The following is a 24342-nucleotide window of genomic DNA, read 5'->3' on the forward strand; positions in this document are numbered from 1 at the left end:
CTTTTCCTCCAACTCTCTCTTCATAGGTGAAAAAAAATACTTTCCCATCTTTGACTCTCTATCACTCTGCTCCCTCCTGCCATTTCATTTCATTTCATCTCTTGCTCCTCACCTTTTCCTCCAACTCTCTCTTCATACCACTACCTTGCTCTCACTGCTCACTCATCTTTGCCCCCTCCCCCTCCCCCCCCCACCCCCTCAACACACCACACCCATCTATCCCCCTAATCACAATTTAGATTTTCAACTCCATCACCACTCCTTCTTTTCTCTTACATATTAAACAAATACATAGTAAATTAATTAAATGGAATAACACACATATGACAAACTGCAAAAAAAAAAAATTAAAAAAAAAATTGTTTTAGATCAAAGAAAATCTAAAGTTGGTACCACTACACAAAACACGCAATACGTTTTTAGCTAAAAAGGTAGAGATAAACGATAGTAGTGCTACTTAGTGTTGTGTTTAACATCAAAAGATGCATAGTTCTGCAAAGCAGTGTGGGATTAGGTTACAATCATTAATCAGTAGTGCCAAATGAAGAAATAACCAACCCACAAACCTGCAAGCAAATGGTATTTCCTGATATAATTGAAAAACTAGGCACGAAATAACATATGTAGAAATCGACATCTTTTGTAATGAAATGTTCTTCAATTTAGAAAGCAGGTCACATTGTTAATAAGTTTCATTAAAGAGCAATGATGATGTTTTATTTGAATAAAATGAAACACATTTGGTAACAAAAACAAACATTTTCTTGTAGCTGCAAAGATGGAATTACAGTATCCTCAGTTTATGCAAAGTGGTGTCCTGCCCACCCTCCACCCTTCTATTTCTCACACCAGCCTCCTGCAGCTAGGGAAGCTCTTTCTAGAAAAGTGTTTTGATCCATTTTGTGTCCCTCGCTTTGTCTGCTCACTTCATTCCTCGTCTTCTGATTTCAGTGTATCCATTTCACTCAAGACAACTACTCATCACATTCAGGATGTAGGTATGAGTAGATAGTGGTGTGGACTTGTAATTAACAGATAATACTCATGCTTAGGAAAAGGAAACCATATCGGTTTATTTTTATTTGCTTGCTGCGGGAAGGGGGAGGGGGGGGGGGGTGTTGAACTACATTGTGAAGACTGACAGGAGGACAAGAGAAGATAACCCAAGTAGCTCCATGCCCATCTCAATGAAGAAAGGAAAATACCAAAGTAAAAAAGCTATGCCATTTAGCATTTGCTCTAGGCAGCAGCGTGCATTCCATCCTGGATTTTCCACTGTTTGACACATACATATTCTAAAGTCTAATATCTCATTGATGCAACCACTCTCTTCTGTCAACTGTTGTTTGTTTCAGTTCCATGTAATTGTCATATCCTATCCTCTCCTCGATGTCTTCCAAATACTTTATTCTATGCCATTGTTTTTCTATCTTTCTTATCACTTGCCATTTAAGAAAATTAATAATGAAATTTTTGTGTCTGATGGCATGCTCAATAACTTTTCTTTTTATTTTTTCCATTTTGTTTTCGATTTTTTTTCTCTTCATTAGCATCCCTTATGATTGCCAAGTTGGTTTTTCTTTCCATCTAACCCTTTTTTTTTGTCATTTTCCACTATATACACATTTAAGTAGAATCAAGTTGATTCCATTCCAATCTCACCACAGTCTAACCTTCACATCCACCGAGCATTGTACTCAATACAAATGATTTTGATAATGGTTTTCCAACATCTATATTTGTATATTTGCTCTCCGAAATGGTTTGGCTTTTAATCCTTATTTTCTTCTTCATGATTTGTATCGCTTCCTCAATTAAATAAATACAGAGATAGAGGAAAGCCTTGTCAAATTCCTTTTCTGATTCTGGCCTTTTTCTTGACCTTATTGATGTTTATTTTTGTGCTTTGGTTCTGATATAGTTGATTCATCATTCTTCTATCTTTCCAGTCTAGATCTACTTTCTTCATAGCTCTAAAGAATAGCTCCCAGTTCACATTCTAAAATGCTTTTTCTAAATCAATGAAGGGAAGAAAGTTCTTCTCTCCAATAGCCTCCTCTAAATCAGGAATAGTCTACTCAAATATATTTATTTACTTCTCCTTTTATACTGCTCTTGACTATATAAATTAGTATTTCAGAGACATGTGACAACACTAACAGTGTTCTATAAATGGTGCACCCAACAGCATTTCCTATTTTAGATATTGTAGTGATTGTAGTGTGTGAAGTCTTCTGTCATTATTTCTCTTCTGTATCAGTCATTTATTAATTTAAATAATTGGCCTTTCATGTTTTTCAGCACTGTCATCAATGCTGGTTTATTTTTCTTCTTTGAGATTCAGAAGGGGATGTTCCAGTCTCATGACTGGAGAATCTTGCATTTGTCTTCCACACTCAATGATGTCTTCAATTACATTATTTTCATACTTAAAGTCCTTATGCAGTCAAAACATTACACAAATTTTCAATTACATTTTGTTGCCCACTGACTTACAGACTCATACATACTGTCACACAAATTCATACATACAAATACACTTGAGAGATTAAGGAACTAAGACAGCACCTAAATTGCTTCTGTGTGCCTCCATTATCATTGACAGTAACATACTTGTGCAAAATATTCTGACTGTAAATTTATAGTAAAACAATATGTTGTTCTACAAAAAGAAAAGCCAGTAGTACTTTCCTCTAATAGAACTCAACTGCTGTTTCTCTCACTGGGCTCCAAATGTTATTTCATAGCACTTAAGTTACAATAACACATAGCTGTCTTACCTGGAGTCTGATTAAATAGTCCTGCAGATCGGAGTATGTATATGGGTAGCAGTGTGCCATATAAACTAGGTCATTGTCATAAGGAAATTCTGTTGTGAATGTAAGTGTGTATGTAGGAGCCTGATCTTCTTCCCCATTTCTGAAAATTAAAGAGAACCCCTGATAGATTTTTAGCAGTTAATGAGTGACAAACGCAGTAGTTACTACTGAGATGTAACTCACACTGGATCATTCCTGAAATAAGTGATGTTGTCACCAAATCGTCTCCAACCAATGCCATTTAATTGAGCATCTTTTGTAGAATACATGAGAGGTTTCATGCCTGCACTGTAAAGACTATCTGCTTTTGAAAGATTTACTATTGAGAACCTAGATATTGTAAGGGTAAAACATTTATTTAATTTAAGTATTAATTTTTCTTACATAAGAAACAGAATAATGTTGCCAGTTGCACAATAACTTTATAATACTGACTCTCACAAATAAACTAGATCACCATAGAAATACTCTGAACATTTTTACATATTTTCTGTGAAGTTGATTTATACAAAGTTATCAAAAACAGACTTTGTTCCTAAATTCAGTAACATACCTGTACATTATGCAGGATCGTGTATTCTCTATTCTGAAGTAGAACCATTGCATGTGTCTATTGGTATACAGGTCAGTACGAAGATAGAGCTCATAGTAAGTGTCTGTAATCTTCACCACTTTTGCTAAATTACCTGATTCAAAACGAGACTCAAATCGTAGTTCATCTGGATTCTCAACAGGACTTGCATCCATAAAGTATTTGCTACCTCCAACACTAGAGCGGCTAAACTGAAATGATGGCACAAGTCAAGTCTCTATGATAATATAAGAAAATACTGTATGAAACTGATATAAAAAAAGGATGAAATATAAAGAAGTGTTCAAGTGGATAACTACACTACTATATGATGCTTACATCAAATGAATCACTATGAAACATGTTCTTTGAAATAAAATTGTAATCAGACAAAATGCACATAAAGAATAATTTTCACAAATAGGTTTTCTTTCATCAGGAAAAAGAGGGTAAACAAGGTGGAGGAAATTAGGCCTATCAAGGACTAAGTAGGAGAGTCATCCAAGAGAAATGATTGGTCAACATTTTTACCTATGTGGAATGTTAGTTGGGAAATAAATATTTTTATGTCTGTATTCAAATAAATAAAATGCAATCTGTTTGAGGAAACCAACACATTTGTCAGGTATCATGTCTACAGTTAGCTTTGAGAGTTGCGTTTTTATTTTTACATGACACAAAATGTCATGAAGGAGAATAGGAAAATACTATAATATATATGACCTATTTCTACAGTTCACATTTAGCTTAAGTTACAACAAAATACCCACATATTTTCTGTCTATACCTATAGAATATGACAATTGCATTCACTCACATAATTGACAGCACTCATGGGGTAGTATTGAAAGACAACTGTGCCAGACTCTTCTCCAATAGGTTTTGGTTGTACTTCCCTTCCTGTAGGCTGATAATATTGTTCCGGCATTGCAGGTACGTATTCAATATGCTGTACTCTTTCCTCTAATACCTGCACAATGACAAAATACCACAGATGATAACGTGAAAAAACATGTGTGCCAAAAGTTATGCAATTTATACTCATGTACGATTGAATTACTAACACGTATCATTAAGCAGTACAGTGACAGTTTCTTAATAATAATAATAATAATAGTAATAATAATATAAAAAAATATTAATTTTCCATTATGTCTGTCTCATGTTGCTGCATAATTTTCATTGCCAGAAACCTTTTTTCTTGTTACTGCCCATCAGTATTTTATATTCTCTTATTATACTTGATCATCTTCAGTTATTCTGCTGCCCAAGTAATAAAACTCGTCTGCTACTTTAAGTGTCTCATTCACTAATCTAATTCTCTCTGCATTGCTTGATTTAATTCCATTACCAAGTTTTAAATTCAATCCCTTTTCCAAATTTCTCCTTGATTTCTTTCACAGCTTGCTCAATGTACAAACCAATTAATGGCAGGGATAGGTTACAACCCTGTCTCACTCCCTTCTCAATGACTGCCCCCTTCTTAGATCCCTTTCTCGTTACAACTGCAATCGGGTTTCTGTACAAGTTGTAGAGAATATTTCACTCCCTGTATTTTATTTCTGCCATCTTTAGAATTTCAAAGAGAATATTCCACTCAACATTGTCACAAGGTTTCTGAAATCTACAAGTGCTATATATTTAGATTTGTCATTCTTAAACCTGTTTTCTAAGATAACTTTTAAGGACAGTATTAGTTCGTGTATTCCTGTATTTCTCTGGAACTCAAACTAATCGTCCCTGAGGCAGGCTTCTACCAGTTTTTCTATTCTTTTATAAATAAATCATGTCCGTATTTTCAACCACAACTTACTAAACTTAGGGTTCAGTAATATTCACATCTGCCCTCTGTGATATTAAAATTATTACATTGTCCTTGATGCCTGAGAGTATCTCACCTGTCCCATATATCTTGCATACCAGGTGGAATAGTTTTGTCATGAGTGGCTCTGCCAAGAATGTAAATAATTCTGAGGGAATGTAGTCTGTTCCAATGGTCTCATTTCGACTTAGGTCTTTCAGTGGTGTGTCACATATTTCTTGCATTATTGCATCCTGTATTGTGTCTTCATCTGCTTCCACTTCCTTTTCTACAATATTGTCTTCAAGTCATTTTCCCTGTAAAGTCCTTCTATACATTCCTTTTGCCTTTCAGCCTTCCCTCTTTTACTTGTACTGGCTTGCCATCTGAGGTCTTAAAATTCACACAGGTGCTTCATTCATTAACTTTTTTTGTAGGCAGTATCTATATTTCCCATAGTAATGCACACTTCTAAACTTTTCATTTCTCCTCTAGCCTTTTCCACTATCCAGTTTTGCACTTTCTATCAATCTCAGTTTGTTGACATATGTATTCCCTTTGGCCAGCTTCAATTGCACTATTTTTATATCATGCCCCTTCATCAGTTAAATTCAGTATTGCTTATGTTATGCAAGGATTTCTGTAGGGCCTTGTCTTTTCTCCTATCTGATACTCTGCTATGTTCACTACCCATTTTCCCACAGCTATCCATTTGTCATCCACTCTATTACTTTCCTCTGTCTCAGTCAATTACTGCCTAAATATCCTTCTGATACTTTTCGCACCTTCCGTATCTTTCAATTTCTTCCAGGTGTATCTCCTTAATTTCCTACATTTCTCCAATTTATTCAGTTGTAATCTGCAGTTCATGATCAATATATTACATTCAGAGTCAACATCACTTCTTGAAATGTTTTGCAGTTTTCAAATCTGGTTCTGAAAACTCTGTCTCACCATTGTATACTCTATCTGAGACCTTCCAGTGTTTCCAGCCTCTTCCAATTATATTACTGTCCTTCATGATTCTTAAACAAAGCTCTGGAAATGGTTAAAATGTGCTCTGCATAAAATTGTAACAGGTTCCTTCCTCTTTGATTTCTTTCCCCCAGTCCATGTTCTCATAATATTTTTCCTTCTCTTCTCTTTCCTCCAACCAAATTCCAATCTCTAATGACAATAAAATTTTTGCACCCCTTACCTATCTAATATGTTCTTTTATCTCATCATAAAATCTGCCTTTCTCTTCATCATCTGCAGAACCACTGGGTGTAAAAATGTGTACACTGTGGAGGGTATTGTTTTTATATCTGTTTAGGCTACAATAATGCATTCACTTGGTCGCTCTTAGTATCACACTTAAATTTGTATTTTCTCGTTCATTCTTAGACTTACTCCTACATGACACTTATTTGATTTTGTGTTAAGAGACTGGGTTCATCAACCAGAGACTGTGGTCATGTATGTGAGAGTTGTGTTTGCATGACTGCATGTGTGTATGTTGTCTATTTTTGACAAAGGCCTAGTTGGGCAAAAGCTCACTTTCCAACAGTCTTTTCGTTGTACATATGTGCGACTTAGCATCTCCGCTATATTGTAAGTAGCAACTATCCTTTTCGTAATAACATTACATTCCATCCTGGATTTTTCACTGTTTTAAGAAATTACAAATAGTAGATATAGACTTCCTGAATGCAGTACTGATCATCTCAGTAATATCACTGGTTTGCTAGTGTTATCTTTATATGCCTGTTCTTTTTCACATGACACGTGCAACCTTTTGGTGCTAGTAAGTGGCACTCGTGGGTTGTAAATTGTCAATATCAGCACTAGCAAGAGAGTCCTAGAAGTTTGTAACGGGAATTTCCCAACACCCTGTACAATGATCATCAAGGAACAAGCTAAGCTGACAACACTTTTACTATAATTACTGAAGATCATTCTACATTCTGCATTATCCTACACACTCCAGGCTCAAGCTGAACATAAATGCAGTTGACATGTAGTCTGGAATAATTGTCAACTTCAATAATAATTTTTGAACATTTTTTTAGTAGTTTAATAAGGGTTTAGATGACTACACCTCATTTTAATCTATGCATTTCTGTTTTTAAAATCTAATCTATTCAGCCGATTAAGGTATCTAACATTAGACATTTTGACCCACAGAACATCAGTTTTGTTTTCTTCTGATGACAACATCCTCCTGAGATGTCTTGGCTGGAGATCCAAATGGGGGATCATTTTATTGATAAAATATTTTACCTGAGAGGGTGCTATTATCAATAAGCCACACAGTAGTGCATGTCCTTGGAAAATGTAGTGTCTTCGCACTTTCAGCCATATGCAGTAGCAACATAGCCCGGCAATGTTGGCAAATGTTACAACACCATATCAGTCAATAATCCAGACTGCAGCAAACTTTTTTTATGGAAGACTTTGAACAGAGGTAACTCAAATAGGCTGAGCTTAAACTAAAGGTCTTCTGGTAATACGTACATAATAATTTTGTAATGTGGCCTAAGAAGAGGAAGATTTGTCACAATTTTTATATCACTTTAATTGAATTAAACATATAATCCAATTTATGATGAAAATGGAAAAATGTGGTAGTGTACTATTTTTACATGTCATAGTGTCTTAGTGAATATAATGACAATATGCAGCCAGTATAAAAGTAAATCTTGCATCTCTATGAAAAAACATAAATTTTGGTGGTACAAAGAAAGTGTGTTAAATTGCAAGGATGAGATATCAAAGCTAAATGAATGTACAAGTTTACAATCAGCACTCTAAAAGTGGATATAAAAAAATCTTCAGTCTGGAAAATATGAGACACTGATGAAGTGAGAAGACTTGGCATCCTTAGAGAAGTGGAAAATAGAGACAAAAGGAAACTAAATTAAGGAAGCAAAAGACCAAAAAACAACTGTGAAACTTTAGTGCTTAAAAACTTCTTTAAGGGCTTTCTGCTGTGGATTCAGAAAACATGTCAGAGAAAGTTGAAAAGTTGGAAAATGAATACAAAAAAGTAAACAAAACGTTACTCAATGAAACTAGGACAAACACGGAAGATACTTCACCAGAAAATTCCAAAAAAATAAGTGCACACACCAGTAACGCCATGGACATCTAGTATACAACCAAGGAAACTTCATCAAAAAATGAATTTTTAGAAAACTTAGAGACTGAAAGAAATTTAGAACATGTGCAACACAAAAATGACACTCATCTAATGAGATTCAGAACTTCAGATACTCTGAATGAAAAAAATATAAAATATGAACAAATCTGTGTCTTAAGTCACACTCACAACCATGACCAAAGTTTAATTATTTAATTGTGTGTATTGGAAATTTTTTATTGCAGCTAATCTGTGATTCTTTTTGTTTCATGTACCTGTCTTGTATTAATTCACGATTTCACTTCACTTAGAAAATAATTTATCGGTGAAGGTTTATGTGAATACTGAAGTACTGCTGGTGAAAATGCTCACGACTATAACAGGTAAATACATTGGTATTTGAAAACTTGCTTTTGCATAGCACTGACATCTTGATGAGTAGTAGTGGAGTAATTAAGACTAGTAATTAATTCAAGGCAAGATTTTCATAGTTAGTGCTAAGTAGTTAGAACAGTGTGAATTTCCCCAGTTATGTGTGTATTAATATTGATACAAAACAGATTTGTTGAGAGAGTTTATTGGGATTTTTGGTGATTGTACACCATAATTATCAGGATAGTATGAATGGCTATCATGTTCATACGGCAATGGTTAGGAGTAGAAGAGGAAGTAGGGATGCTGATAAATTTACAGATCTCAGATCACAAGAAAATTTAACAGATTTTGATGATATTGAAACAGACAGCAGTTAACAGAGTCAATAATCTTGATTCCTCAAACCCACAGTTTTATCCAATAAGGTTGAGGAACACAGAGATTCAGTTGCGAAATCAAACAGAATACCCATCTGGAAGATGGATTCTCATCTGTTTACAGCTCTTCTAATAAGATTAGTCAAAAACAGGAAGAAAGGCCTAAGCGGTTACTCAATGAACTAGCACAGTAATGAGTTGGGTGAAATCAACACGATGTATGAAAGTTTACCAGCCTTAGTTGCTCAGTTAAAATTCGATGTTTCCAAGAGAGACAAACTCAGATTGTAAAGACTATCAAGTCAGTGACTGATAAATTGTTGCACCTTGAAGTAGAAACTGAGGAAAACATAGACAAATATCTAGTTGATCATAGTCGAAAGTGGAAAGATGAGATGTCCAAATGGATCGAAAACAACAATCTGAAATTAACACAAAAGTAAATTTGTAAATAATAGATTTCAGCTATCAGTTGTCCTTCTGAAATTTTATTGGCAGATCTAGATTTCAGCTAGAAACTAGCCATTCTCAATGCACTATAATTTTTGATCACTGCATGTATTCAATGAACTGTGGATGCAGCCTGACCAACAGGCATTACATGCATTGATCAAAAATGATAGTGCATTGACAATGGCTAGCTTCTAGCTGAAATCTAGATCTACCAATAAAATTTCAAAAGGATGACTGATAGCTGAAATCTATTATTTACAAGTCAATATAACAGTCACTGCTTGCAACAGCCTTCTGAATGGAAGGTAACCTGACAAAATTAAATATAGTTTGTTGTGTTGCACATAATTGGCAATGCTGCGCTTGTGGGCAAACGAAGTTGTGGATTTGAGTGACACATATGAAGATTTTGAATGCTGATTTATTGCCAAATTTCAGTCAGCTAGCAAACAAGAAAAGTTAAGAAAAGAGGTTTATGGTTCTGAATGCTACAACCCCAAGAAAGGTAGCCTAGGGAAATATTTCTACAGCTACTTTAATAAAACACGGTATTGGGACAAACCTATCTCACCTTGTGAAGTACTGCAAATATTGACAGCCAAGTTACTTGTCAATATTTGAATAAAATTGATTTACGTACCAAATACCAACCTTGAATACTTTTTGTCAATAGCTGATCTCCTTCATTTGATTCAAGTGGACCTCAAACAAATGAACAGGACAGGGGAATAATCAAAATTACGGTGGAAATTCTAGGAAAATAACCACAACCACAATAATGGACATGACCAGAATTGGAACAATAATAATTATAACTGATATAGAAATGGTCATGTAAATGGAACTTTGCCTATCAGCCAGCTCCAGCCACTAATTTTAATCAGAACTTCCAGTCCTGTAACAACCAGAATTCAAACCAATTCCAACAACACAACTGTAATTGCCACAAAAGAAAATATAATGGTAACCATAATAATGGAAATCACCACTCTGACAATCACAACATGAAAAATCAGTGGCACCAAAATTGCAATCAAGGGTCTTGGCAGTCTCTGCTGCTGCTGTAACTACTGAACAGCATTTACGGATGCAACAACAGTTAAGTACCTCAAAATCTTGGTCACAAACCAGTCAGAGCGTATGCATACATTGGAAGACATTACAGAAGAATCTCTTAATGGACAGATCCATACAGAAAACTAAAAATGAGCAATCTTTGCCTTCTGAGGCTTGACACAGAGAATGAGGGACGCGATGATGAAAACCGAGTACTAATGTTGCGATATAACAAAGATATAGCAAAGATCACAGAAAGTGTAAATCAGGCAAAGAGAATACAGTACAGGCTATGATATTATTATAGATACTGGAGTTGCTACTTCCATGATTTTATAAGCAGCTCAGTTTAAAAAGTAAGTGTAATATTACTGGAGATTCTGGGGGGCAGTCACAGAGTGCAAAATTGTAAATACAGGTTGATGTTGTAATCCAGAAGGAAGTACTGAAAATTACCTTCTTGGTATTGAATAAATAATTGGTTTCTTGTATTTTGAGATGGGATTTCCTGTGTGGGAGAACAACGATAATGGATATGAAGGCAGAAATATTAGTTTTAGAAAGTAAAGGAAACAGTATACTGCTGGAACCTCACAATAAGTACTGCCAGCTAACTGACATAAAATGTGACAGTCAAGTGCTACTGAACACTGAAGCTGAATTTAGTTTGTAAGATGCTCATAATCAGAAGGAAGTAGAGATTTCAGACCTTATAAGTATTAAAGAGATTGAATCCATGTATCTTATAATCCACGTATCTTATGGATGAACAACAAAAGGAACTTGGTAATCTGTTGAACAATTACATTAAGGAATTTGGCAATAAGCCTGGTATTATAAAAGGTTACCTGTACCATATGGAAGTTTATCCCACAGCACCTTCTGTCAATCTTCTTGCCCTGTATCTTGGTTTAAAAAAGAAGCAATGACCAAAGAGATCCATAAAATGTTTGATTGGCAAATCATCAAACCATCAAATTCTTCATATATCAATCTATTACTCACCATGACCAAGACAGATGGTAGCATTCCCTTGGTTTTGCACACATGGGACATTAACAAAATAATTGTACCTGCCAGGTTGTGACCAGAAAACTTAGAGATCTAATGTAGAATTCTACAGAATGGAATATTTAACCTCTGTGGATTTAAAATATTTGTACTGGCAGATCAAAAAGGTAAAGAATCTAGGAAGTACACAGCTTCATCTTCTCTGGTAGAAGCTATCTGTTTCGAGTATGCTGTCTGGTCTAAACATGAGCAGAGGCATTTTTATCACAGTTCTGGATACAGTATTGGCACCACAGCTGCTTGATAAAGTTACTTTCTATGTAAATGATTTGCTAATTGACAAAGAAATGTGGGAAGAACACCCTGAATTAAGAAAAGGATTTGAAAAGTTCATGGAATATGGGGTTACCACGAACATGAATGAAATCTCAATTTGGTAAGAATCAGATTAATTGTTCAGGCTATATTATAATACCATTAGGAATAAAACCAGATTCTAATTAGTTGGATGCTATCAGGAATTTCCCACATCCCACAGCAAGAAACAGCTAAAATCATTTCTGGGCCTCGTATCGCTTTTCTGTAAATTCATGCTGTATCAGTTGTTGAACAACTGTTAAATTTACTATGGAAGAATAAGCCATGGTATTGGTCACCACAATATGCAGAAGCGTATGAACAACTAAAAGCTTCCTTTGCAGAATCAGATATTTTGCGTCACCCATAAATGAATGAGGATCTTTACTTGGCTGCTGATGCGTCACTAACAGGATTTGATGCTTGCTTATTTCAAGTAACTAAAAATGACAATCAACAGGCAATCAGAATGATGGGCTCTGCCAGCTGAATTTTGTCCTACTGCAAGAGTGGTCATGCTGCAACAGAATTGGATGTACTTGCCATAAAATAGGCTGTGGAAAAATTTAACTGTTTCATGTATGGCAAATGGATTAAAGTGTACTGTGACCACCAATCAGTAAGATTTTTATTATTGCGTAGACTACTCCACAGAGGCTTGCCAGGCTGCAGATCTGAAAATTGTACAGCCAAAATACTTCAGCACTGTTATTATCCAACTTGAAGAGAAAGGTAACTACTGTATTACGAATTTGCATAACACGTCAATAGGCTAAACCTAGCAATAAATATTGTTGAATGAACCTACATCCTATCATTCACACAAAACAATTACAACTGGAATCTTGTTATGTTGTTGGTGCATTACCATCAGCCAGAGGTTGCATTAAATATATAGTAGCACTGTATGACTTACTTAATAAGTACCGGGTGACCAAAGAATCAGTATAAATTTGAAAACTTAATAAACCATGGAATAATGTAGATAGAGAATAAAAATTGATGCACATGCTTGGAATTACATGGGGTTTTATCAGGGTGGGAAAAAAAAGTGTTGCTAGATGCTTGAAAGATCTCTTGCGCCACGCCATTTGGTAGTGATCGTGTGCTCAGCCCCCACTTTCATCACGCTTGGCATCTCTAGGGATGCTGAAAGACAACATCCGACGCCAATGCCTCACCATAACTCCAGACATGCTTTACAGTGCTGTTCACAACATTATTCCTCGACTACAGCTATTGTTGAGGAATGATGGTGGACATATTGAGCATTTCCTATAAAGAACATCATCTTTGCTTTGTCTTACTTTGCTATGCTGACTATTGCTATTCTGATCAGATGAAGCAACATCTGTCGGACATTTTTTGAATGTTCATATTTTTTGCTTCTAATAAAACTCCATGTCATTCCAAGCATGTGTGCCGATTTGTACCTCTCTATCTACATTATTCTGTGATTTATTCAGTTTTCAAATTTATACTGACTTGTTGATCACCTGGTATATTAAGTTGTATCTAATAAGAGTTCCAACAGCTATGGCCATTAGTAGGAGGGTCATTCAAGATTATATCTTTGTATCCAGATGCAATCCTGAAGCAAGCCTCACTGAATGGGTCTTTAGAGAATTAAATATGTTTATAAGATCTTATGCTGCAAAACAACAGTCTAAGTGGATCGGTTATGTAACAGGATTTGAAAGTGTTTTTAACAATTTACCTCATTCAGCCTCTAAACATATGACATTTGAGGTAATATTTGATGAGGTGGAAAAGAATGAGTGGTTGGATCCACTTCCTGGAATTCCTGAGCGAGCTGGTAACAAAGATGAACAAATATGCCACATTTTACAAGAGAAAATTGCAATATGATAAAAAAAATAGGATGAACCATACAGTATAAAACAGGGGAAACAATTCTTCTTAAAACCATCCTAAAGCACCAAAGCTCTCTATTCCAGACATTATGTCATTCAAGATATTTCTCACAAAGGAAGCTCTCTTACCCAGAAATGAGGAAAATAAAAGGCCTCTTTCCCCATAAGGACATTAAAAGATTTTACCAATAAAGTTGTTTGTTCCTTGTCCTGTGCATAGTGCAGATAGTAATGATGTAGTTTAAGCAAAAAGGGTTTTTTGTGTCCGTTGTTGTTAGATTTAAGTATATGTTCCTTGAAAAAGATTTTATGATGTGTAGTAGTTTTCAGTAATTAACTGTTTTTGATGTTCAAAAGCAGTAAAAAATTCAGTGAAATTGATTTCCATGTGAAATTTTGGGAAGTTTTTGAGGTCTCAGTCCTTAGTTAAAGTTTGAATGCTTACGAACTGCTATCTCACAGTTGTATGTTTAGCTGCTACTACTTAAGTGAATTTTCAGCTGTAATCAGGTTGCTTGCAATGATGATTAAGTGTTCAATTTAAATTACAGTCTCATTTTGAAATAATAGTGATGGACATTTAATGAGTCTTCAGCTCTATAATTCAATATAATCATGAATTGTTTTAATGACTTTCATAACAAGCTATCATCTCAACCATCAACTCGGTAATGAATTGTTTTAATGATTTTCAAAACAAGCTTAAAGCTCTGTAGAAAACTGATAGATACACAGATTAAATAGCCTCCAGCTATGACTTGATTTCATTTTTATTAACTGTTAATTAATGTTCCTCCAAAGCATGTAAGAGTAATTATATATTATTTCTAAAAACAAAGATGATGTGACTTACCAAATGAAGGTGCTGGCAGTTCGACAGACACACAAATGAACACAAACATACACACAAAATTCAAGCTTTCACAACAAACTGTTGCCTCATCAGGAAAGAGGGAAGGAGAGGGAAAGACGAAAGGATGTGGGTTTTAAGGGAGAGGGCAAGGAGTCATTCCAGTCCCGGGAGTGGAAAGACTTACCTTAGGGGGAAAAAAGGACGGGTATACACTCGCACACACACACATATCCATCCACACATATACCATGTGTATTTTGAAACTGTATTGATACAAGATAACTGTGGGGATTGGAAAAAATTGCATTTTGCAATAAATGCAAAGTAGATGTACTGTAGATGAACTGTAGTTGCATTGAATACCGCTAGAGGTCGAGCCTGAACTATGTTGTTAACAATACTCTGCTGACTTCAACAAACAATTGCACGGTAGCCATACCCAAATGATTTGTGTTGTGCATTGCTTGTTTTCTTTTCTTACTTTGAAGTAAGTGAAATTACTAATCCCAGTCCATCACAGATTTTGATCTTGACCCTTACAACGCTGGAAGAGATCCTCGTGACAATGTGTCAGTTCTGCTGTAGGCTGCTATCCAGTCAAATTGTGGTGGAGTTTGTTTCCCCGCACTCCTCTTTTCCCTGGGCCAGTCAAAATTCGCATCTGTTTATGCTCACGGCCACAAGACACAATTTGGATTTATAAAAGGTTCTGATATTGAGAAGGCTTTCTACAAATGCTGTGAGAACATACTTAATTTATTAGACAATAAATTACAGGCTGCTTGGTATATTTTGTGATCTGTCAAATGCATTTGACTGTGCAAATCACAATAGTGCTTTAAGTAACTTTGAATATTATGTTGTAACAGGAAATGGCACAAAATGGTTGAAATCCTACATCTCCAACAGAAAACAAAGTGGGTCAATGGGAAAGAGATGTGTATTAAGCTGTCAAGAAATATCCGACTGGAAACCAATAAAAATTGGTGTACGCCAAGGCTCCATTTTAAGGTCCTCACTTTTTTGGGTATATGTGAATGAACTTTCATAAATAACATTACCAGATGCCACATTTGTTTTGTTTGCAGATGCTACAAACATACCAATAAATAATAAATCAAGTATAGCCATACAAAGGTCAACTAATAAAATTTGCAAGGACATTAATAAATTTTCCTAGTCAATAGTCTGCCACTAAACCTTGAAGAAAGGCACTATAAGTAGTTCAGAACTTGTAAAAGGTTTCTTGCCAGTATATGCCTAAAATATGATAACAAGCAGATAGAAGTTCACGGTGTTAAATTCTTTGGATTACAGCTTGCTAATAAATGTAACTGGGAGGCGCATACCACAGAACTGCTGAAGTGCCTCAACAATCCTCTATTTTCTATGTGGATATTGTCAGATATAGGTGACATAAAAATTCAAAAGCTAGTGTACCATGCTTACTTTCATTCCATAATGTCATACGAAATTATTTTCTGGGGTGACTTATCAAGCCAAGCTAAAGTTTTCCAGCCCTAAAACATGCAACATGAATTATTTGTGGTATGAACTCAAGAATGTCCTGCAGAGGGCTGTTTAAGGAACTATGGATACTAGCTACTGCTTCCCAATATATTTGTTTCAAAATGAAATTTCTCATTAAAAATATATCTCTTTTCTTCAGACCAACAGCTCTGTTCATGGAATCAGTACTAGAAAGAAGAACAACTTCCATAAAGATTTAAAGTCACTTACTTTAGTCAGAAAGGTGTCCACTATTCAGCAATACAGATTTTCAATAACACACCAGAAGCTAAAAAAATTTAACTAACAATAAAGTTCAGTTTGAGAAGAGTCTAAATGATATGCTGGTGGCCAACTCCTTCTGTTCTATGAATGAATTGCTTATCAGAACCTCTTGATGCATGTATGCTATTAATAACATCACATAATGCGAATATTGCATATAATCCAACTTCTCTACAAATTTTGTGCAGTAATGCTATCATGGTAAATACGTGCTGTAAAATGTTTCCCATTTTATTATTTTTTTATTTGATGATGTGTGGCTACAACAGACTAAGAATTAGCATACACATCTAAGTGTACCAAACATTTAATATTTGGTGACAAGTTTTACATCCTTTTAAATGTAAATATGTTTAAGATTTTGTCTGTTTTTGACTGAGTCCACATCCACAAGGACAGTTTCATTTGGCATCTGTGGAAAGTACATTAGCATAGCTGTTCTTATTTTGTAAATATTTATTGTGTATTCTTGTTTTCTGATATTTTCCATATCCCAGAGGATCTTGTCACTCCTCACTCTACGTGACAATACACTTTTCAAGAAAACAATCCTCACCTGTAAAAATATAAGGTTAATGAAACAAAGCCTCACTGGAAATCTTTAAATATAAATTGTAGCAGATGGGCTGTAGTCTGGTATACAGGGTGGATGAGGTTCATGATAACTTTAATATGTTAGTAAATGAACTCTCATTCTTCTTTGAAGAGGTTTTTCCAAAAAAGTTTGTTAAAAACAGTACTTCAGCATCTCTGGACCACAAGGGTAATTTAACAATCACGTAACACAAAGAGAGAAATTTACATTGCAATTAGAATGTCAAAGGACACACCAAAAATTGGCCATTATAAAATGTATTGTAAGATCCAAAAGAAATTGAAACAAAAATCAAAAGCATTACATTATGAACAAGAAATTGACAACTCTAATAATAAAATTAAGACAATTTGTAATATTGTTTGGAGGGAGTTGGAGAAGAACAAAAGAACTTTAGAAGACTTCAAAATCAAACATGAAGGAAATCTTGTATGTGATCCTGAAAATGTAGCCAATATTTTTGACTAATTGTTATCAGTGTCAGAACAAATACCGTATGCAGCAATGGCTGTGTTACTCAAGCCATGAGTCTTACACAAAATACTATTCCCACAAATATCAGTAAAATTCATATTGACTCTATCACAATATCTGAAACTGAAAGAACAATCATGTCTCAGAAGAACAGAAATTCTGAAATAGATAATATCTCCAATAATTTTTGAAACACTACTGTGCTTCTATAAGCAATGTACTTTGTGACATTTTTAATACATCCTTACTATAAGGAACTGTGCCTTACAGACTCAAATATGCTGTAGTGAAACCCCTGTTCAATTGTGTTTTTGAAGATGCTCACATAAACAAGAATTTTGGAACACCTAGATTTCCAAAATGGTCTGTCAACCAAGCAAGCAATCTATGCTTTTATAAACAAAATTTTAGAGTCTCTAAATGCCAAAATTGTGGCAACAGGGTTGTAATTTATGAAAACCCTTTGACAGTGTGAATCATGAAATACTATAACAAAAAGCCAATCTTTTAGAAATAAGTGGTGTGTCAAATAGGTGGTTATAACCATACCTCAATGAGAGGGAGTAGAAAGTGGTATTAGTATAGAGGATTTTTGTAGTGGTTAGGCTCCATCAGAATGGAGAAGCATCAAATGTGGAGTGCCACAAGGAGCCATTCTTGGTCGTTCACAGTTCCTGATATTTATAAATGACATGCCAAAATGTACAAAGCTACTGTGAAATTTCATCAGTTTTTCACACAGCACCAACAATAATGATTGATCTTGCATGTGTGAAGATCCTCGAGGATCTGTTAACAATATTCTCATTGGTATAGTAAAATGGTCTAGTGTCAATATCTCATTCAATTTCAATAAAACAATCTACATTCAGTTTACTGCCACTGGCAAAGCAGAGGAAGAGCTAATTATTAAGAAGATGAAATAGTAGTAATCTTAAAGTATTTATTTGGCTCTATTTGAAAACATGTTAGCAAAACCAGCCCTTCATTAATTCCATAGTAATTAACAGTTTTGTCAAAAGTATTGTTGGCGCAATTATTTTTATTAATTTCATGATTTAAACAAATAATTCGGCCTAAACCTCATAGTAGAAGAAACTGTTTAAAAGTCACAATTTTTTGATGTATTCAGTTAATTTAATGAGTTAAGTTTTAATTGTAATTTCTGTAAATTTAACTTCGAACAATGTGTAGTTTCAGTACCGATTATTGTGATGATATATAAGGGCCCAATTTTTGGTCATGACAAAGTCAGTCCACGGCCGAGTTTCAGACAAGTAACCTGTGCTGGTTAGAACAACAACAATGCTTCAAATTAATTGTGGAACAAGCATTAATCAATTAGGCCGTGTGTAAAAACAGTGACAGTGTCTGCTCCATGCGTACCTGATTATTCTTCAAGACCTGTGAACTTTGTGGTTAGGTTTTACTGCTTGTAGATGTTGAACAAGAAACTATTGTAGCAGTATGTGAAGTTTTGCCTGCTAACTAGTAATGAGGCTTATCGCAAGTTAAACAATAGTGCCCTGACCATATAACTGCAAGCTGGGATAATTTTACTTCCCCTTTTGTTTTGCTATCTGCCTACTTAAATTCATTTTTCACTTTTAACTAATCACCACTAACAAATGTGAATATAATCTGCATTTTCATAAAAGATAAAGTCTGGCTCTCAGTTTTAAAGAATAAAACACCAGATCTAATTTTGTGCTTAGTTTTATGTATGTAATTTGAATTTATAATTTATTTCAACTATTCCTAGTTAATACTTTCATTATAGGGTGAAATCAGTAATTGTTTCATAACCTAAATTCTATTGTTGACATATAAACAAATATAAATTCTGTACTAGTTATAAACATTTGGAAGATGAAATAGTAGTAATCTTAAAGCATCTATTTGGCTCTATTTGAAAACATGTTAGCAAAGCCAGCCCTTCACTAATTCCAAAGTATTTTACAGTTTTGCCAAAAGTATTGTTTGCATAACTATATTTGTTAATTTCATGATTTAAATAAATAATTCGGCCTAAACCTCATAGTAGAAGAAACTGTTAAAAAGACGCAATTTTTTGATGCATTCCGTTAATTTAATGAGTTAAGTTTTAATTGTAATGTCTGTAAATTTAACTTCGAACTAGTTTCAGTACCAATTATTGTGATGATATATAAGGGCCCAATTTTTGGTCATGACAAAGTCAGTCCATGGCAGAGTTACAGACAAGTAAACTATGCTGCTTAGAACAACAACAATGCTTCAAATTAATTGTGGAACAAGCGTTAAACAATTAGGCCGTGTGGAAAAACAGTGACAATGTCTGCTCCATGCGTACCTGATTATTCTTCAAGACCTGGGAACTTTGTGGTTAGGTTTTACTGCTCGTAGATGTTGACAAGAAACTATTGTAGCAGTATGTGAAGTTTCGCCTGCTAACTAGTAATGAGGCTTCTCGCAAGTTAAACAATAGTGCACTGACCATGTAACTGTGTATTATTGGGGGTTTGTGAACAGTGAAATTAAAGTACTATGAAACACAACTGTGCACCTGTCAGCTACATAATTTACAGTAATCAGTGTTGGAATCCACAACCCATATTTTTCGACAAGTGTAGCAATGCAGTACATCGACACCGAAGACAATCAACAAACGAAGAATTAAAAGCAGGTGGGACTGCCACACGCCACACAGATAATAGAAAAGAGTTGTAGCAACGAAGTTCCTCAGTGTTATACTGACTACAGTGTAAACTAGTCTAATCATATACCGTATTTACTCGAATCTAAGCCGCACTCGAATCTAAGCCGCACCTGAAAAATGAGACCTGATAATTGCCGTTTTCTTTGTTATAGGTGTTTGCGTCACTCTTAAGCTGAAAATGCATTACTGCACTGTGTCATGCATTGTTTGTCGCATTCTGATAGTGCGTGTTTACGGCCTGTCGCGGCTCGCGGCACGGTTTGCTTTTGTGCGCGCTACCGCCGCGTACAATTAAAAAAAAAAAAGAGGAATCGTCTCATTAGCGAAACAATGGCAAGAGACCGCAATTTGTTGTTACTTACACTGCTGCTTTCTTTGATAATGATCAACAAGAATCAAATAATAGACTGCGTATGATAGAACACGTTCTGAACGAAAGTTAGGCGAAAATTTTTCTTCGTTTGAAAATCTTTGCGGTCGCTTCTTTATTACATCAAATTCTGCACAGAAATTAGTCATTTTAGATTTAAAAATCTAGTCACTTGCCGTGCTTCATTTCTGACTGTATCACTATTAGGCATAAGAATAATACGAATATAAACATGACACGATACGTATATTCTTCCGCGTTTGCTGTTGTCTCACTCTAGTTTCGTAGTTTATTAGGCAGACAGGATTTAAATGAGATAGCAGCAAACATGAAAGAATACATGGCAAAATGTTTATATTCGTATAATTCTTATGGTGAAGAGAATACTGTATATGATTCAAATTTCATCAGGTTCCTATTAGCAACCATCTCTTCTCACAGATAGGAAAAAATTCAGAACGTAGAGTTGGCCATATTGACAAACACCCCAAACAGTCTTGCCAGTCAGATTTTCGTAGTACACTGAAATTGTGCTACATTTGAAGATGAACAATACGGAATTTGTATTTACTTCGTTGGATAATGTATGAAAATGCAGTGGTCGAAACTCGCGGCGGAGAAAAAAAAGCTCGTCTTCCACTTTTTTTTTTAATTTATTTACTGACGCTGAGATTTTGGCGCCAGTATTTATCCTTGTGCCTACAAAACATGCCTGCGTAGCGCTACATATATTCAGCGGCAGAAGTTAGTTGTGGCGGCATGTACCGACATTTTTCATAACTTCTGCATGCTTTGCACTCGATTCTAAGCCGCAGGCGGTTTTTTGGATTACGAAAACCGGAAAAAAAGTGCGGCTTAGATTCGAGTAAATATGGTAGTAAACTTTCATAAGAGACTCAGCTCAATTTTTACCTTATACATTATCTCTGAAATAGGGGACTTCATCATTAAGAAAGCATCATACTGTGGGTACTTCCATTCTCTAACAACACACAATATCAAATTATATTTTGGGGAGACCAGTCACTAACAAAGGAAATATTCTTGGAACAAAAACATGTTGTAGGAATAATGAGTGGTGTAGACTGTAGATGTAGTTGTACAAATCCTTCCCAGAAACTAAAATTTCATACTACTATTTCCCAAGGGAAAACATATGATACAGACGAGAAAGATTTGGTGACAGAAATTGGGCATCTGTATGTAGCATCTGTATGTGACAGCACACAACTTGAGAAAAATACAGTGCTTCCTACAGAGGCAAAAGAAGATTTGCTAGTGCAGGATACAAATCTACTACAAAAACAGCATAAGGCTCATAGTCATTTCATGCAGGAATGAACACCTACTACAGAAATGTAAGTAACAGACCACAGACCAGGGCAGATACACTACAGATTTATGACAGCACAGAGAATGTGATGCAACTCACTATACTGGAAGTGCCGAAGATGGTTGCTACAGTGTTAAGATATCTGGTAAGGAATATGCATCCATAAGGAGGGTGTATGACTTTCCCTGTTACTGATTTTGTAGACAGAACCTAGCTCAAAGTGAACACTCTACCAACAGAAGTGTAAAAACTGGATTGAAATAGGTTTCTACCAGGAGAAACGTATCATTCTCCATATATATGTTATACGATTACTTTGCGGTGACACACAGTCCTATAGCATGGGATTACAGATGAGAATAACCAGACTGTTGAATATATGGCCAGCATCCTTAATGGAGGTAAAAATAGGACAGTTTAATGTCATGAGAAGTACAAGCGTGTCACATGAGACTAGAAAATGGCAGAAGAGTTGTAGTTAGATGTATTGTGCCTCCATGAACTATATACTAAGGCTGGAAATATCCGCAGTATGTATGTAACTGCCCAGATGGTCACCCAAGACCAATGTCTTATGGCAACAATAAAAGTATTCAACAAGGCCTTCACAGTGATATTCAACAAGGCCTTCACAGTGATAAAAATATCACCGTATTGCACAGAATACATATTCTGTGTGGAAGGGTTAACCGTAAAGGAAAGTTGCACCCTGGTTGCTATGTATTTTCAGTTTAGTGATGAGATTGATGAGTATCTGCTAAAGTTAAAGGATATTAGTCACTTAGGAAGAATAAAGCCTCCTCTACACACCACTGATGCAAACATGAAGTCAGTATTGTAGCAAAGCCAGACTGGTGATTGTGGAAGACAACTAGAGAAAACCATGTTGGAAGTCAACAATAGCTACTGAATACATCTCACAATATGCCACCTTATGAAAGGAGGGTCAGACAAAGGTCAAATATAGACGTCACATAGCAGATATGGCAGAAGCACACCATTTGAAAGGTTAGAAGGTTGAGAGTGTTATCACACAGAGTGATCACAATATCATACACTATACCATCACTGGAAGGCTCTTGGCTCTGAGCACTTTGGGACTTAACTGCTGAGGTTCACTGGAAGGGAAATCCAAGATACTATATAAAACATGCACATAAGACCCTCATTCTGACATCAAGGAGGCTAAATGGGAAGAACTCGGAAGAGCGTTTCAATGCCCAGGAAGTCTTTCACTGGGCGATGATGGAGACATTAAAGTGCAAGAAAGGACAGAACCCATACATAATGCAATGGAGGTGTTGATACCAATCAGGAGAGATCCTTCTAGAGGAGTACCTTGCATCTGGACTGAGGCACTATAAAAATTAAGATGTGAAATAAGATGAGCCAGGAAGCTATACCACAGCAGCATGACACAAGAAGAAAGAATCCGAGGGCTGCATTGTTATAGGCATGTTAAACAGCATTTTAAGGAAGAGTTATGGAAAACAAAAATGATACAATGGAAACAATTCATGGAGACTACCTTAGAAACCGGTCCCTTGGCAATTCAATACAAAAGAGTCAGCAAAAATATTCAATCATCAACAGTCTTGTGCACATTGTCCGCAGCTCGTGGTCTTGCGGTAGCGTTCTCGCTTCCTGCGCATGGGGTCCCGGGTTCGATTCCCGGCAGGGTCAGGGATTTTCTCTGCCTCGTGATGACTGGGTGTTGTGTGTCTTTCATCATCATTGACTCGCAAGTCACCGAAGTGGTGTCAACTAAAAAGGACTTGCAATACGGCGGCCGAACTTCCCCGCATGGGGCCTCCTGGCCAACAATGCCTTACGCTCATTTCATTTCATTTGTGCACATTCAAATGAAATGATGGCACAGTAACAGAAAGTTGGGAACAGCCAGCCACCCTGCTAATAGAAACACTGCTTCCGATAGTCAAGAAGAAAATGAAACAGAAGATCAGCACAGATTACAATCTATGTTATAGGAAGACTATAGTAACAATAAGCTTGTTTATTCCTTTGCACAAGAAGAAATTAGGCAAATAATTTTCAGGCTGAAAAAGCAAAAAACCTCCAGGACTGGATGGGAACCTTGCCAAAGTAGTACAAGGCTTACGCGACTAAATAGATATCTATGTAAGTGAATTGTACAAGTGCATCTTGGATGAAAGGTGCCTGCACAATGGAATAATGCCCAGGTAGTGACTATAAGTAAAGGGAAAGACAAGGATCTAATGATACCAAAGTCCAACAGACAGTTCTCTGAACATTCCTGATAAGATAGTTGGAAAACTATTACAAGATCACAGATTATTATAAACAGTTACCGCTCACCAGGACAGGTTTAGAAGTGGCAAGTCAACTGAAGACACAATTAATAAGGCAAACTCAGTAGCAATGGATACTG

The 24342-nt window shown here is 35.6% G+C and overlaps 1 protein-coding gene across 1 annotated transcript in view; it reads right to left on the bottom strand.

Moving 5' to 3' along the window:
- LOC126174922 (cytosolic carboxypeptidase Nna1-like) overlaps nucleotides 1-24342 on the bottom strand; it is a 551652-nt gene that overhangs the window by 453918 nt on the left and 73392 nt on the right. The window contains exons 3-6 of the mRNA XM_049921363.1: nucleotides 4208-4360; nucleotides 3373-3602; nucleotides 3003-3149; nucleotides 2781-2919 (exon numbers count right to left, since the gene is read on the bottom strand). Of these exons, the coding sequence (XP_049777320.1) occupies nucleotides 2781-2919; nucleotides 3003-3149; nucleotides 3373-3602; nucleotides 4208-4360 (669 nt within the window). The remainder of the gene's footprint in view (nucleotides 1-2780; nucleotides 2920-3002; nucleotides 3150-3372; nucleotides 3603-4207; nucleotides 4361-24342) is intronic.

Source organism: Schistocerca cancellata, chromosome 3 (genome assembly GCF_023864275.1).
Source record: "Schistocerca cancellata isolate TAMUIC-IGC-003103 chromosome 3, iqSchCanc2.1, whole genome shotgun sequence".
Taxonomy (NCBI): Eukaryota; Metazoa; Arthropoda; class Insecta; order Orthoptera; family Acrididae; genus Schistocerca; species Schistocerca cancellata.